Consider the following 14,632-nt stretch of genomic DNA (forward strand, 5'->3'; position numbering starts at 1 on the left):
GACAGAGACGTGACTGAAATACGTTCCCCACAGGCCGCGTCGTGCTGCCCACAGGGAGGTCGGGCCGGGACGGCGACAGACAGGGCTGCTCTGAGAAGGCCGAGGGCCAGAACCGCGCCAGGGCTGGCGTGGGCTCAGCAGGCACCAGGGTCCTTTCCCTTGCTGCCCACGGAGCTGCTGCCACTCCCAGCAGTTTACCTGGGCACTGGGCTGGTGGGAGGAAGGAGGGCGAGGCTGGGCCACGGCTCCTCACCACTTGAGACCTTCCAAAGGCCGTGTCTGACCGGCTTATCTGTCATTCGGGGGCTGTTAAGGCTTTGGACATGCATGAGTCCACTGCTTGGTTTTTTTCTGATGGTAAGATTGGAGTGGGGTAGCATACATGACCCCACCCTCCATGGGGCCCCCTGGGTGCTGTGCAGGGTGCTGAGAGAGGAGACACCCCACAGCCCTGTCCACCCTCCATGGGCTCCCTGGGTGCTGTGCCTGGTGCTGAGAGAGGAGAGACCCCACAGCCCTGCCCACCCTCCATGGGCTCCCTGGGTGCTGTGCAGGGTGCTGAGAGAGGAGAGACCCCACAGCCCTGCCCACCCTCCATGGGCTCCCTGGGTGCTGTGCAGGGTGCTGAGAGAGGAGACACCCCACAGCCCTGCCCACCCTGCATGGGGCTCCCTGGGTGCTGTGCAGGGTGCTGAGAGAGGAGAGACCCTACAGCCCTGCCCACCCTCCATGGGCTCCCTGGGTGCTGTGCCTGGTGCTGAGAGAGGAGAGACCCCACAGCCCTGCCCACCCTCCATGGGCTCCCGGGGTGCTGTGCAGGGTGCTGAGAGAGGAGAGACCCCACAGCCCTGCCCACCCTCCATGGGCTCCCTGGGTGCTGTGCAGGGTGCTGAGAGAGGAGAGACCCCACAGCCCTGCCCACCCTCCATGGGCTCCCTGGGTGCTGTGCAGGGTGCTGAGAGAGGAGAGACCCCACAGCCCTGCCCACCCTCCATGGGCTCCCTGGGTGCTGTGCCTGGTGCTGAGAGAGGAGAGACCCCACAGCCCTGCCCACCCTCCATGGGCTCCCTGGGTGCTGTGCAGGGTGCTGAGAGAGGAGAGACCCCACAGCCCTGCCCACCCTCCATGGGCTCCCTGGGTGCTGTGCAGGGTGCTGAGAGAGGAGAGACCCCACAGCCCTGCCCACCCTCCATGGGCTCCCTGGGTGCTGTGCCTGGTGCTGAGAGAGGAGAGACCCCACAGCCCTGCTCACCCTCCATGGGCTCCCTGGGTGCTGTGCAGGGTGCTGAGAGAGGAGACACCCCACAGCCCTGCCCACCCTCCATGGGCTCCCTGGGTGCTGTGCAGGGTGCTGAGAGAGGAGACACCCCACAGCCCTGCCCACCCTCCATGGGCTCCCTGGGTGCTGTGCAGGGTGCTGAGAGAGGAGAGACCCCACAGCCCTGCCCACCCTGCATGGGGCTCCCTGGGTGCTGTGCAGGGTGCTGAGAGAGGAGAGACCCCACAGCCCTGCCCACCCTCCATGGGCTCCCTGGGTGCTGTGCAGGGTGCTGAGAGAGGAGACACCCCACAGCCCTGCCCACCCTGCATGGGGCTCCCTGGGTGCTGTGCAGGGTGCTGAGAGAGGAGACACCCCACAGCCCTGCCCACCCTCCATGGGCTCCCTGGGTGCTGTGCATGGTACTGAGAGAGGAGAGACCCCACAGCCCTGCCCACCCTCCATGGGCTCCCTGGGTGCTGTGCCTGGTGCTGAGAGAGGAGAGACCCCACAGCCCTGCCCACCCTCCATGGGCTCCCGGGGTGCTGTGCCTGGTGCTGAGAGAGGAGAGACCCCACAGCCCTGCCCACCCTCCATGGGCTCCCTGGGTGCTGTGCAGGGTGCTGAGAGAGGAGAGACCCCACAGCCCTGCCCACCCTCCATGGGCTCCCTGGGTGCTGTGCCTGGTGCTGAGAGAGGAGAGACCCCACAGCCCTGCCCACCCTCCATGGGCTCCCTGGGTGCTGTGCAGGGTGCTGAGAGAGGAGAGACCCCACAGCCCTGATTATTTTTCAGAGAGAGAGAGAGTGAGCGAGAGACCACAGCCACAAATCTCCCTCCAACTCTTTGGAAGCTGGGCTTGAGCCTGTGCTGTGCCTCTCTCTGAAAAATAATCATTCTGGTGAGAGAGACAGACAGACAGACAGACAGACAGAGAGAGAGAGAGAGAGAGGAAAACAGGGTTGGGTTGGTTCACACCTGGTGGGAGAAAGTGCCCACAGTGCCATCTAGTGTCGACCGTGTATTGTCACCGAGAGCCTTGGTGGGTGCGCTAGGAGGGCGACTTTGAGAGATGAAGGGGAGGGAGAAGGAGAAAGAAGACACGCCTGCAGCCCTGCTCCAGGCCGGCAAGCTTCCACCCTGCAGGCGGGGAGCGGGGCTTAAAGCTGGGTCCTCACGCGTGGTGTGTGCGCCCTAGCGGGCATGCCGCTGCCCGGCCCTGGTGTTCTCTCTCTTTAAAAACCAGCCCCATCTCCAACAACAGAGGAGTGGCTGAGCAAGCTGTGGTCTAGATACACAGTGGAGTACTACTCAGCTGTAAAAAAAGGTGACTCCACCGTTTTCAGCCCATCTTGGGTGGACCTTGAAAAATTCATGTGAAGCGAAACAAGTCAGACACAGAAGGATGAACATGGGATGACCTCACTCTCAGGCAGAAGTTGAAAAACAAGATCAGAAGAGAAAACACAAGCGGAACCTGAACTGGAATTGGCGTATCGCACCAAAGTCAAAGACTCTGGGGTGGGTGGGTGGGGAGAATACAGGTCCAAGAAGGACGACAGAGGACCTAGTGGGGGTTGTGTTGTTATATGGGAAACCGGGGGATGTTATGCACGTACAAACCATTGTATTTACTGTTGAATGTAAAACATTAATTCCCCAATAAAAAAAAAAAAGAAAAAAAAATTAAAAAAAAAAAACATCAAAGGTCTCAGGTGAGAGTTTTTGTCTCTCTGGATGGCATTTTCACCTGCCTTTCTTCATTTCCTTGATTGATTTTGGGAGCCTGGCTCTTAATGCAGGTGTGATTTCTTTTTTCTTTTCTTTTCTTTTTTAATATTTATCTATTTCCTTTTGTTGCCCTTGTTTTATTGTTGTAGTTATTGTTGCTGTTATTGCTGTCATTGTTGTTGGATAGGACAGAGAGACATGGAGAGAGGAGGGGAAGACAGAGAGGGGGAGAGAGAGACAGACACCTGCAGACCTGCTTCACCGCCTAGGAAGCGACTCCCCTGCAGGTGGGGAGCCGGGGGCTCGAAAGGAGAGAGGGAGGGGGGAGAGGGAGAGGGGAGAGAAAGGGAGGGAGAGAGGAGAGGGGAAGGGTGGTGCCGGGGTGTGAGCCTGGCTGGCAGGTGAGGCCCACACCAGTGGCTCAGGTGCCCACGCGTTTTGCTGGCTCTGCTCATCCGACTGGGTCACATCAGAGGCTGCGCGCCACAGGGATCGGGGGCGCCAGCAAGCGGGAGTGGGCTAGCACCCCCACCCCGTGCTTCTCCCCTCGGCTCCTGGAAGCTCTGGCACCCCGACCCTGGGCTGTGAGCCGGCACAGGGACGCCGAGGGGAGGGCGCTCAGCCGGTCGGTGTGCTGCTTCGCCAGGTGTGCTGCCCGGGTTCGAGCCCGGCCCCCGCTGCTCTGGGGGAGCCCTTGGGGGTGCCTCTGGTCTCTCTCAGTCGCTCCCCCCCTGTCTCTGCCTGTCTCGAAAACGAAGGAAGCCAGCAGCAGGCAGGAAGCCCCCGCGTGGACGTGGACGTGGACGTGGACGAGGGGAGGGCGGCCGCGGCCTCACCTGCAGGCGTCCATGCCGATGCCGATGCCGACGCCGACGCCGATGTAGTCTTTCCTGTGCTCCAGCAGGAAGTCCCGCAGCTTGCCGATGTGCGCTGTCTGAAAGGCAGGGGCCACGGTCACGGGGCGGGGGACTGCTGGGCCTGCTCTCTCTCTCTCTCTGCTGGGCCTGCTCTCTCTCTCTCTCTCTGCTGGGCCTGCTCTCTCTCTCTCTCTCTCTCTCTCTCTGCTTGGCCTGCTCTCTCTCTCTCTCTCTCTGCTGGGCCTGCTCTCTCTCTCTCTCTCTCTCTCTGCTGGGCCTGGTCTGTCTCATCTCTGTGCTGGGCCCGGTCTGTCTGTCTGTCTCGGTGCTGGGCCCGGTCTGTCTGTCTGTCTCGGTGCTGGGCCCGGTCTGTCTGTCTGTCTCGGTGCTGGGCCCGGTCTGTCTGTCTGTCTCGGTGCTGGGCCCGGTCTGTCTGTCTGTCTCGGTGCTGGGTGCAATACAGACAATAAAAGGCACACTTCTCTCACCCTGTTGCTTCACTGTCCCCCCCCTCCCTTCCACTGTGCGAGCTCAGCTCAGCTTCCGGCGGTGACTAGGAGTGAACACAGGGCCTAGGAGTCTCAGGCAGGAGAGTGCTGTGTTATCTCCGCGCCCCCCCCCCCCCCGCCATTGTAAGAGTCACCCCAGACAGGACTTTCTCTGGGCAGGTGGGCAGAGCAGGACAGGAGACAGATTCAGGGAGGCTGGCCTTGCACCAGGGTCTAGTCACAGCTGAGGGTCCCCGCCATCCTCCTGTCTCCACTGTCCTCCAAGCGGGGAGACGTGCCCGTGGTCTGGGCGGGGCAGGGCAGGGGCACATCCCACAAAAGCCCGCTTCTCTGGGTGGCGTCTCTGAGTTGTGACACCTGTGCCTTTCTCTTGGGGGAGGGGGGCCTAGAACCGGGCTGGGAGGACGGGGGTGCTCTTCCCAAGCTCCCTCCAACACCGCGACCAGGGTGCTCAATCTCCCTGGGTGGGAAGGACATGTTTTCAGGGGGAGTGTGGCCCTGCTCTGCTCTGACCCCACCTCACAGACACAGAGACGCGGGGCTGGAGTTGATGGGAGAGGCCCCCAAAGCAATGCCTCCTGTAGCACGGCCCCCCCCCCCGCCACGCCCCGGGCCCCCACCAGCGCTCTTTCTCCTGACACCCTCCCCTTGGGGAAGCCTCTGGTCACTCATTCTCCCTTCTCACTTCTGGCGCCAGCCGGCCAGCGGGACCTGTCCCCTCAACTGTCACACATCTGGTGTGTGTCTGTGGGGGGGGGTACCAAACACAGCCTGGGCCCCAGCTACCTCCTCTCCTGAGTCTGGGAGGGTGTTGTGTTGACAGCTGGCTGGGGAGCAGCTTCTAGAACTCTGCCTTTCTTTTTAACACTCATTTTAAAATCTTTATTTTTAAATATATTTTAAAAATATTTATTTATTCCCTTTTGTTGCCCTTGTTTTATCGTTGTAGTTATTATTGTTGATGTCATCGACATTGGATAGGACAGAGAGAAATGGAGAGAGGAGGGTAAGACAGAGAGGGGGAGAGAGAGACACTTGCAGACCTGCTTCACCACCTGTGAAGCGACTCCCCTGCAGGTGGGAAGCCGGAAGCTCGAACCGGGATCCTTCCGCCGGAAATCTTTATTTTTTTATTCTATTGTTATGACAGAGATAGAAAAATGGGGCGAGACAGGGAGAGAGACACCTGTAGCCCTGCTTCACCACTTGTGAAGCTTCCCCTCTGCAGGTGGGGATGGGGGCTTGAACCCGGGCCCTTGCACATGGTAACTTGTACATTCTACTGTGTGAAGTGAGAGAGGAGACTGACTTCCATGTCACCTTCTGCGTGACCATCCTGACAACAGCCTGGGGACAAGGACACAGAAGGGCCAAGGTGACTCACACGTGTTGATGTGAAACTGGGTCCACCTGCCAACGCCCATGTCTAGCAGAGAAGCAATTACAGAAGCCAGAACTCCCACCTTCTGCTTCCCAAGAGAATTTTGGTTCATCTTCCCAGAGAGGGAGAGGGGGAGAGAGAGAGAGAGAGAGAAATGTTCGGGAAGATAACGAGAGGGCTTGGAACCTCAGTTCCTCAGTTCCACTGGGACACAGAGCTTTTGTCACTAGGAACCCTTTTTTTTTAAATATTTTAAAATTTATTTATTTTCCCTTTTTGTTGCCCTTGTTTTTATTGTTGTAGTTACTATTGTTGTCGTTGTTGGATACGACTTGTTGTCGTTGTTGGAGAGGACAGAGAGAAATGGAGAGAGGAGGGGAGACAGAGAGGGAGAGAGAAAGACAGACACCTGCAGACCTGCTTCACCGCCTGTGAAGCGACTCCCCTGCAGGTGGGGAGCCGGGAGCTCGAACCGGGATCCTTACACGGGTTCTTGCGATTTGGGGAGAGTCTGGAGACCACCTGAGGAAGTCGGGCACTATTTCCCTTATCTGAGAGGGAGGAGGGGAAAAGGAAGGACACCTGTGGGTGTCATTTCACTCCTAAGTGGTACACAGCCGGTTAAGCACAGGTGGCGGAAAGCGCAGGGACCGGTATAAGGATCCCGGTTCGAGCCCCCGGCTCCCCACCTGTCGGGAAGTTGCTTCACAGGCGGTGAAGCAGGTCTGCAGGTGTCTGTCTTTCTCTCCTCCTCTCTGTCTTCCCCTCCTCTCTCCACTTCTCTCTGTCCTATCTAACAATGACATCAGTAACAACAACAATAAAAAGGGCAACAAAAGGGAAAATAAATATGAAAAAAAATAAAAAAAAAGAAGAGTTGAAACATGAACGTGGTAACAGAAAACATAGTCAATCAAGCGCAAGGACCGGCGTCAGGATCCCGGTTCGAGCCCCCGGCTCCCCACCTGCAGGGGCGTCACTTCACAGGCGGTGAAGCAGTTCTGCAGGTGTCTGTCTTTCTCTCCCCCTCTCTGTCTTCCCCTCCTCTCTCCATTTCTCTCTGTCCTATCCAACAACGACGACATCGATAATAACTACAACAATAAAAACAACCAGGGCAACAAAAAGGGAACAAATAAATAAAAATTAAAAAAAAGGAAAGAAGGGAAAACACAGTCAATCCATCCCTGTGCTCTGGGGAAAGCGTCAGTAGTTACCACTGGGGAGGGGGGTGTGTGGAATGTACCCCGCTGTAAACCTCTAATAAAAAGGCCCCCCTGGTCTGGGAGCCCAGGAGAGGAGCCAGCCGCTGCCCCCGCCACCTCAAGCACCAGACTGGGCTTCTCCCGCATGGCCACGAGGTGGCGCGCTTGCCCGCGAGACCCCGGCCTGGGGCTCCGGCACATGTCAGTGACAACAGCCAGGCCTTAGGATGATTCGTCTCTTGAGGATATACATTTGGTTTAAGTTTCCACTGCAGAGCTGAAGTTCTTAAGATAGGTCACGCGGATCAATTGCTCCTGTAACCTGAGACTCAAAAGAGCCCGTAATGTCTGAGCCAGGGGCGGGGTGGCCCTGCGAGCCCGAGCCCGGGGTGCGGAGGAGACAGTCTGCCTGGCGGCCCCTAATCTCACCATCAGGGCTGGGGGGGGGGACCCCCGGCTTGTCAGGAGCCAGGGCTCACTCACCCTCAGCGGGACGGGATGCCTGCCTGTCAGGATTTTTTTTTTTTTTAAGTGAGAATAAAAGCAAAGGAATCAGCTTTTGCGCAGGTTCTGTTACCAGGAGGCTCTGAGGGAGGGGGACGAGACAGAGAGCCCCCACCCCACACATACACACAGGCCCAAGGCAGCCTTCACCTGAGCGAGTGGGTGCAAGCCTCACCTAGAGCAGCACAGGCGTCCAGACCGCTGCGCGACCCCAGGGCCTGCACCCGCCACCGGCCACCCGACTCCTAACACGCAGACAGAGAGGACCCCGACCCGGCCCTGGCCCTGGCCTGCCAGCAGTGTTTGGAGCGAGTGTGCGCAAGACCAGGCGGGGAACATCACCTCCAGGAAGAAGTTCCAAAACAAAACAAAACATCCAGGCCGGTCCGGTCCCTATTGCTTGAAAGAAAGATGAGAATGTGCAAACGAGGTTTTTCTGGGATTTATAGAGACGACAGTCAGTTGCTCCGTGCTGAGAGGTATAAACTGTGAGCTCGCTTTATAGAGATGGGACCGCAGGAGGGAGGGGTAGTCAGCATAAAGGCTATGCACACAGACTCTCATGCCTGAGGCTCCGCTCCGAAGTCTCAGGTTCAATCCCCTATACCACCATAAATTAGAGATGAGCAGTAGTGCTCCGGTAAAAAAAAAAAAAAAAATATATATATATATATTATATATATATATAATATATAATATATAATATATAATATATATATAGATATAATCAATGGACCACTTCATAAAGTGTTTAACACAGTGTCAATCAATTAGCTCCTAAGACAACATCCACTACAGAAAAGTTTCTGTGGTGAAGGAGGAGGAGGAGGAGGAGGAAGAACTCGGCGGGAAGGCTTCAAAGTCAGCCGGCGCACACAATCTGGAGCCCCCTGGACGGCTTTGGCTTTTCAGACCATGAGGTCAAGCGCCTGAAACGCCACACGCAGAAAAATTTCCATCCTTACGTAGCACAGCGGATTTCGGTTTAAATCACCTCTCAATTTGTAAGCAGTTAAAGTGTCGTCAAGACATTAACGCTAACTGCTTCTCCAAGGCGCGCGCTTTGAAGGGACATCCACAGCAGCTTAACACAGAAAGTAAAACTTTATAGGGTTCAAGCAATCCTTTGAAAACAGCACAGAGCTAATCAGTACCCAGACAAGACTTTCCTAAGCACCCGTTGTGCCATAGCGGGAAAGGGAAAGCCTTCTGCGAGGACAGGACTGCTACAGTCAGAGAGAGACATTAACAAAAGGACACCCCCCGCCACCCCCCACCCCCCAGAAATGGAATAGGAGGAACTGAAGATAGAACTGTGATTCTCAGGTCAAAGTGGCGAGAGAGGAAGGTGTCTCTGTTTTCTTTTTTCCCTTCCAGTTCTAGGTTGAGGCCTGCTTCAATAAGTAAACCAACGGAAATGTTATTCCTCCTTGCAACACTAAGACACAAGCTCTCTCTCTACTAAAATGTAGCACGGAGAGTGTAAGAAGCAAACAAAAACTCAGTTAAGATTTCCCTGGTAACTAAATCTGCACTTGACTTCTAAATACATCTATAAATACATTTGCGCTTTCTTTGCCCATAACTGGGAAGGAGCATTCTGAGGAATCCTGCAACAATCATTAAGGCTCTTGAAAAAAAAAAAAAAAGTCATCCACACTGAAGAATTCATATTTAACCCTGATTTCAGTTAGAGTCCATGACTTTGTCCTGCAGCCACAAAAACCAGCATTCCTACCCCTCTAGAGGAAAAAAAAAAAAAAGAGAGAGAGAGAGGGTTTTTTTCTTTGAGGGGAGAAAACAGTATTAAACGTCACATCTGACTTTAATAGACTTTCCCAATTTGCTCTTGCATGTTTATTATCAGACTCTAATCACGACTTTCCTCAATGTATTTACACATTCACACAAACTTCCAGTTTGCCCAACTCAGACGAAAACCCACCAAAACCGTGGGAAAGGTCTCGCTTGGAAGATAAAAGGCGATTGGCCCAACTTGTACATTTACAGTGATCAGTGTTTACTTTGGTTGCTCAGACATGCAGCTCACAGCACTTTCAGTATCTGCGTTCAGCTGAGTTTCCTTGTCTTGAAAAAAAAAAGGGAAAGCAGTTTTTCTCTCCCCCCCCCCCCCCCGTTCTGCTCTCAAATATAAACTCATTTCAAGCGAAGTATTCCTGGAGCCAGGCGTCTTTCTAACTACAAGCATATCTGCATCCCCTCCCCCGGCAGTATCTACCCTGCACACCCAAACTTCAGCCTGAATATTTTTACAAATCTAATTTCGCTTTTCCTAATAAAACCAAGGCACTGTGACTGTATACGATGGAATGAAGAAATATCAGTAGGTAAAAGAAAAGTGACAAAAGAGAAGGTCCATTGACTTGCTTTAAAAATTGGGCTTGCTCTCTCCCTTTCTGTGTCTCTACCGTCTATTTTTATGGGGGGGGGTGCTACATGTAGTAAGACGTGGCAAATCTTTAAGCTGGGAACAATTTGCCGGTCAGCATTACCTACCGAAGAGAAAGTATTCTTGGGGTAAGTACAACACTGGAAATGGTTGGTGCTGAATGTTCAAAGCTGCTTACAAGAAATCAAAGAATTGTGTGCTTTCAGATGATCACTGAGAACGCTGTGGAGGCAGCTGTCACCGAGCCACTCCACGCAGACCTGTGTCCCTCCAGAGGAGCAGGGGACATCCATCCAGTTACAGGTTCAGAGAACAAAGCTTGGGAGAAATATTCCCCAACAGAGCTCCAAGTCTGCATGACTGCAGTGGGAAAACTACCTTTCTTTCCTTCTCTCCCTCCCTCTTTCCTTTTACAAACGTCTCCTGACAAGAGATGCTGGTTTGAAGCACGTCCCACCCCAGAGCCCTCAGCCATGGATCCCAGTTCATTTTTTAAAAATGAGGCCTATTTCCTGTAATTTTAGATATTTTAGGGTACAATTATTTTACATTTTAATGATGCCTTTGGGGTGTCATTACAAATATTTCTTATGTGTTTCAACTCAGGAAAGTAAAATTAAGTAATAGCTTCTCTTAAAGGGGCTGTCAACCCTCTCCTGAAGAAAACCTTTTTGTTTTAAAGCAATCTAGAGATTTATATCCCTAGTAACCATAGAAATTAATCTTGAGCTTTAGGGGGGAAAAAGTGCATAAAATGCTCTTTATTTAATTAAAATCAGAAGCCCGCTCTTAGCAAGAAGGACTCTCCTTTGAACAGAAACAACTTTCCACAGAGCAGGATTGCTGGAACTCAAGGTGGCACTTCTTGGGACGAGTTCATCAGATGTGTTTCACTGACTCATTTCTGTGCCGGGAAGCCAGAGAGTTTGTTGCTGTGTGGCGGAGGGTTTATCGCTTGGGGTGCAGAGCCCCAGAAGACAAGTAAAGTGAGACAGGCAGACCCCGGCCCCCCAGTGCCTGCGGGCCCCCAAGTGCGGGCAGAGAGGGAAGAAAGTGGCGGGACGAGGTTCTAACGGGGCGGCAGGACAGAGCCCAGAGCCGTGCTCTCCCCGGGACCCAGACCTGCCCGGCCCCGCTCAAGACCTCCTGGCACAGCCCAGCTCCAGTGCGTGCCCCTGAGCCCCGTTAGCCCGCGGGGACTGGACTCTGCCTCCCGCACGGCTCCCTGCGGCTCGGAAAGCCTGTGTGTTGGAGGGACAGGAAGGAAGGCGAAGTCCGTGGATCTTTTTTTTTTTTTTTTTTTCCCCACTGTCAAGAGTTTTTTGGGCTTGTGAGAGACAGGCGTTGATGAGATCTGTGCGCTGCAGGGTTCATTCAGTTCCCCGAGACTTCAATGTCACAGCTTCAAGTTTTTCTCTGCACGGTGAAGGATTTTAAACAGTCAAGCAGCCTCCTGTTTCCATGATGTTTGTGAAAACCCCACAATTTTGACTTTTTTGGAAAAAGAGAGAGAGAGAAGGGAAAGGGAGAGAGGGAGAAGTAGAAGGGAGGGGGTGGGAGAGAGAGGGCTGGGAAGATAGCACACGGTTCTACAAAGACTCTCCTGCCTGAGGCTCTAAGGTCCCAGGTTCCATCCCCAGCACCATCAGCCAGAACTGAGCAGGATTTGGGGCTCTGTATCTCATGAAAATAAATTAAAACTATATATATATATTTTTTTTTTTTAAAGAAAGCACTACTTAGTGAGTTGGGCAATAGCGCAGCGAGTTAAGCGCACGTGGTGCAAAGCACAAGGACCGGCTTAAGGATCCCGGTTCGAGCCCCCGGCTCCCCACCTGCAGGAGAGTCGCTTCACAGGCGGTGAAACAGGTCTGCAGGTGTCTGTCTTTCTCTCCCCCTCTCTGTCTTCCCCTCCTCTCTCCATTTCTCACTGTCCTATCCAACAACGACATCAATAACAACAACAATAAAACAACAAGGACAACAAAAGAGAAAATAAATTAAAAAATAAATATTAAAAAAATTAAAATAAAACACTGCTTAAACAAAGAGAGAAAAGGGAAAGGGATCAAAACAAGTGGTTAAGAGCTTAGTGCAGTGGTCTGGGAGGGGGAGCAGTGGATAAGGCATTGGACAATCAGGCATGAGGTCTCGAGTCCAATCCCTGGCAGGATATGTACTATTTCTCATTAATAAATAAAATCTTAAAAAAAAAAATTGAAGCACAAGGACCGGCGTAAGGATCCCAGTTCGAGCCCCCGGCTCCCCACCTGCAGGGGAGTCGCTTCACAGGTGGTGAAGCAGGTCTGCAGGTGTCTGTCTTTCTCTCCCCCTCTCTGTCTTCCCCTCTTCTCTCCGTTTCTCTCTGTCCTATCCAACAACGACGACATCAATAATAACTACAACAATAAAACAAGGGCAACAGAAGGGAGTAAATAAATAAATAGCAAAAGGGAGTAAATAAATAAATAAATACTAAAAAAAAAAAAAAAGCGTTCGGCTCAAAAACTCTTTCCTTGCGCCACAACAGAAGCCAACACGCTTTTGCTGGGGCTGGAGGGAGCTGGGCGCGGGGAGCAAGGGTGTGGGTTCCCGGCAGGGGAAGCGGCAGCTCTCACCTCACTGCAGACCTGTGGGCTAGTCCTCAAGGCAGAGAGATGCGCCTCTCTCTGCTGTCTGCCTGCCTTTTTATTGACTTATTTTTCGTTTCTTAGTTTTCTTCCAGAGCCCTGCTCAGCTCTGGCTAACAGTAGTGCTGGGGATCTGAGAGGCTTGTCTCGTCTGCAGGACCCATCCACACACGGTGATGATGCGTGCGGTGTAGACCGCAATCTGGAGCACAAGGCCCTTTGGGGGTGTTCACCGTGTGACACTTCATGGGAATGGACACCAGATGCCTTTTCGGGGTGGTGGAAACGCCTGGCTCACCTGTCGGCCCCCTTCCCCTGTGAGAATTCACACAGCTGCCAAGAGGCCCCTTTCTGGTGGGGGCAGAAGTGGGAAGAGGCTCTCAACCCACTTTGATTCTTCTGCCTCTCTCTCTGTCATTCTTTTTTTTCTTTTCAAATTTATTTATTTACTCCCTTTTGTTGCCCTTGTTACTTTATTGTTGTAGTTATTATTGTTGTTGCTACTGATGTCGTTGTTGTTGGATAAGACAGAGAGAAATGGAGAGAGGAGGGGAAGACAGAGGGGGAGAGAAAGACAGACACCTGCAGACCTGCTTCACCGCCTGTGAAGCGACTCCCCTGCAGGTGGGGAGCTGGGGGCTCGAACCGGGATCCTTACGCCGGTCCTTGTGCTTTGCGCCACCTGCGCTTAACCCGCTGCGCTAGAGCCCGAGCCCCTGTCATTCTATGTTCTCTCTCCTTCTTCCAGTCTCTCTGTCTCTCTCCATCTTTCTCCTCTGTTCTCTCTCTTTTTCTCTCTCTCCCTCTTTCTCCTCTGTTCTGTCTCTTTCTCCTGTTCTCTCTTTCTCTGTATCTGTGTGTGTGTGTGTGTGTGAGCAAGGCCAACGTGTGTGTGTGACTCCCAGGGGCCAGGCAGGGAGCTCCCCCACAGGTGCCCCGGGATGTTGTCTCCTGGCCTGTGAAATGAGGGGCCGTTTCCGACCTCTCGGCTGTGCTGATGATGCTCCAGCAGGACCGCAGCTGAGCACCCAGGGGCCCTTCAGCTCCCAGGGAGGGGACAGACTGCTGTCAGCGGTGGGGGGTGGGGGGTTTCCGCACTGATTTCCCCACGATCGGTCGGGTTCATTCCTCTTCCCGTCATCACTCCTCTGGGGTCCCCAGCCCTGCCCCAGGCTCCGCGGCAGCAAGCTGAGGACATTCTACCAGCCCACACTTGCGCCATACACAGGAGCTCTCCCAGGCACCGAGTGACAGTCACAGGTGGAGTCGTCCACCCACTCAGGCTGGGCGCGAGGAGGCGCGCGCTCAGGGGGACAGGTTTCTGTCCTCACAGGCCGCGTCTGAGGCCCCCACAACGGCGACACCGGGGCTGGGGAGGGCTGCAAGGACCTGGGAGAGCCCACAGGGGACTCCTGCCTTGTGGCACTGGACATACAGGCCCTGCCGGGTCTCTGGTGGGAGCCGGCTCCACGTTCCCTAGACAAGCCCTGCCTCAGTATCTCCACTTGGGGAGTATCTCCCTGTGGGGCTCCCCGGTCCCCTGGCCCACGCCTGCGGGGGCTGGGAGCTGGGATACCCAGGCTCTGGATGCCTCCAGGCTGGACTGCCCCTGGCCGGGGGTCTGCGGTGTGGAGACCTAAGAGAAGGAGTGTGTGAGAGGCAGGGGCCTCTTGCCCTCTGTGGGGGGCAGCTAGGGGGAGCCCCCACCCCCAGCTGTCAAGGCAGATGAGAGGGTCTGAGTGGAGTTCACTTAGCACCTTCTGGACGCAAGCCCACAGGACCAGCCCTGCAGCCAGCACAGCCTCTGTGTGTGTGTGTGTGTATGTAGGGGTGTTGGGGCCTGCACCCCATAAAGCTGAGTCTACAATGGCTGGGGGGTAGACGCTTTGTGGGCCTGGGGGTGGAGGTGGGGAGGGGCCCTGGCCACCGGCCCCAGCATCTGCAGGGGAGGGCCCGGGGTGTGGGTCCAGGGCAGCCTGGCTCCTGGCTTAGCATGGCCTAAAATGTTCCCAGAGTTCTGAGGGAGGCTCCACCCAGGGGCCTCACCATCTGACCAGGTGCCGGCACTCTCAAGGCTGCTAACACCCCAGATGCCAACAGGTGGGCGGGCAAGTACCCTCCCTCCTTGCACCGTGAGTACTGCTACT

The 14,632-nt window shown here is 54.6% G+C and overlaps 1 protein-coding gene across 3 annotated transcripts in view; it reads right to left on the reverse strand.

Annotated features, from left to right (window-relative positions):
- STX18 (syntaxin 18) overlaps positions 1 to 14,632 on the reverse strand; it is a 67,457-nt gene that overhangs the window by 11,079 nt on the left and 41,746 nt on the right. For 2 of the 3 annotated variants that reach the window (XR_009549068.1, XM_007529217.3), the window contains exon 2: positions 3,826 to 3,923. The exons of the other annotated variant lie outside the window; for it this stretch is intronic. Coding sequence is in view for 1 of the 2 variants with exons in the window: in XM_007529217.3 (XP_007529279.1) it covers positions 3,826 to 3,923 (98 nt within the window). In the remaining variant the exon portion in view is untranslated. The remainder of the gene's footprint in view (positions 1 to 3,825; positions 3,924 to 14,632) is intronic. 3 annotated transcript variants of the gene reach the window in all.

Source organism: Erinaceus europaeus, chromosome 3 (genome assembly GCF_950295315.1).
Source record: "Erinaceus europaeus chromosome 3, mEriEur2.1, whole genome shotgun sequence".
Lineage (NCBI taxonomy): Eukaryota > Metazoa > Chordata > Mammalia > Eulipotyphla > Erinaceidae > Erinaceus > Erinaceus europaeus.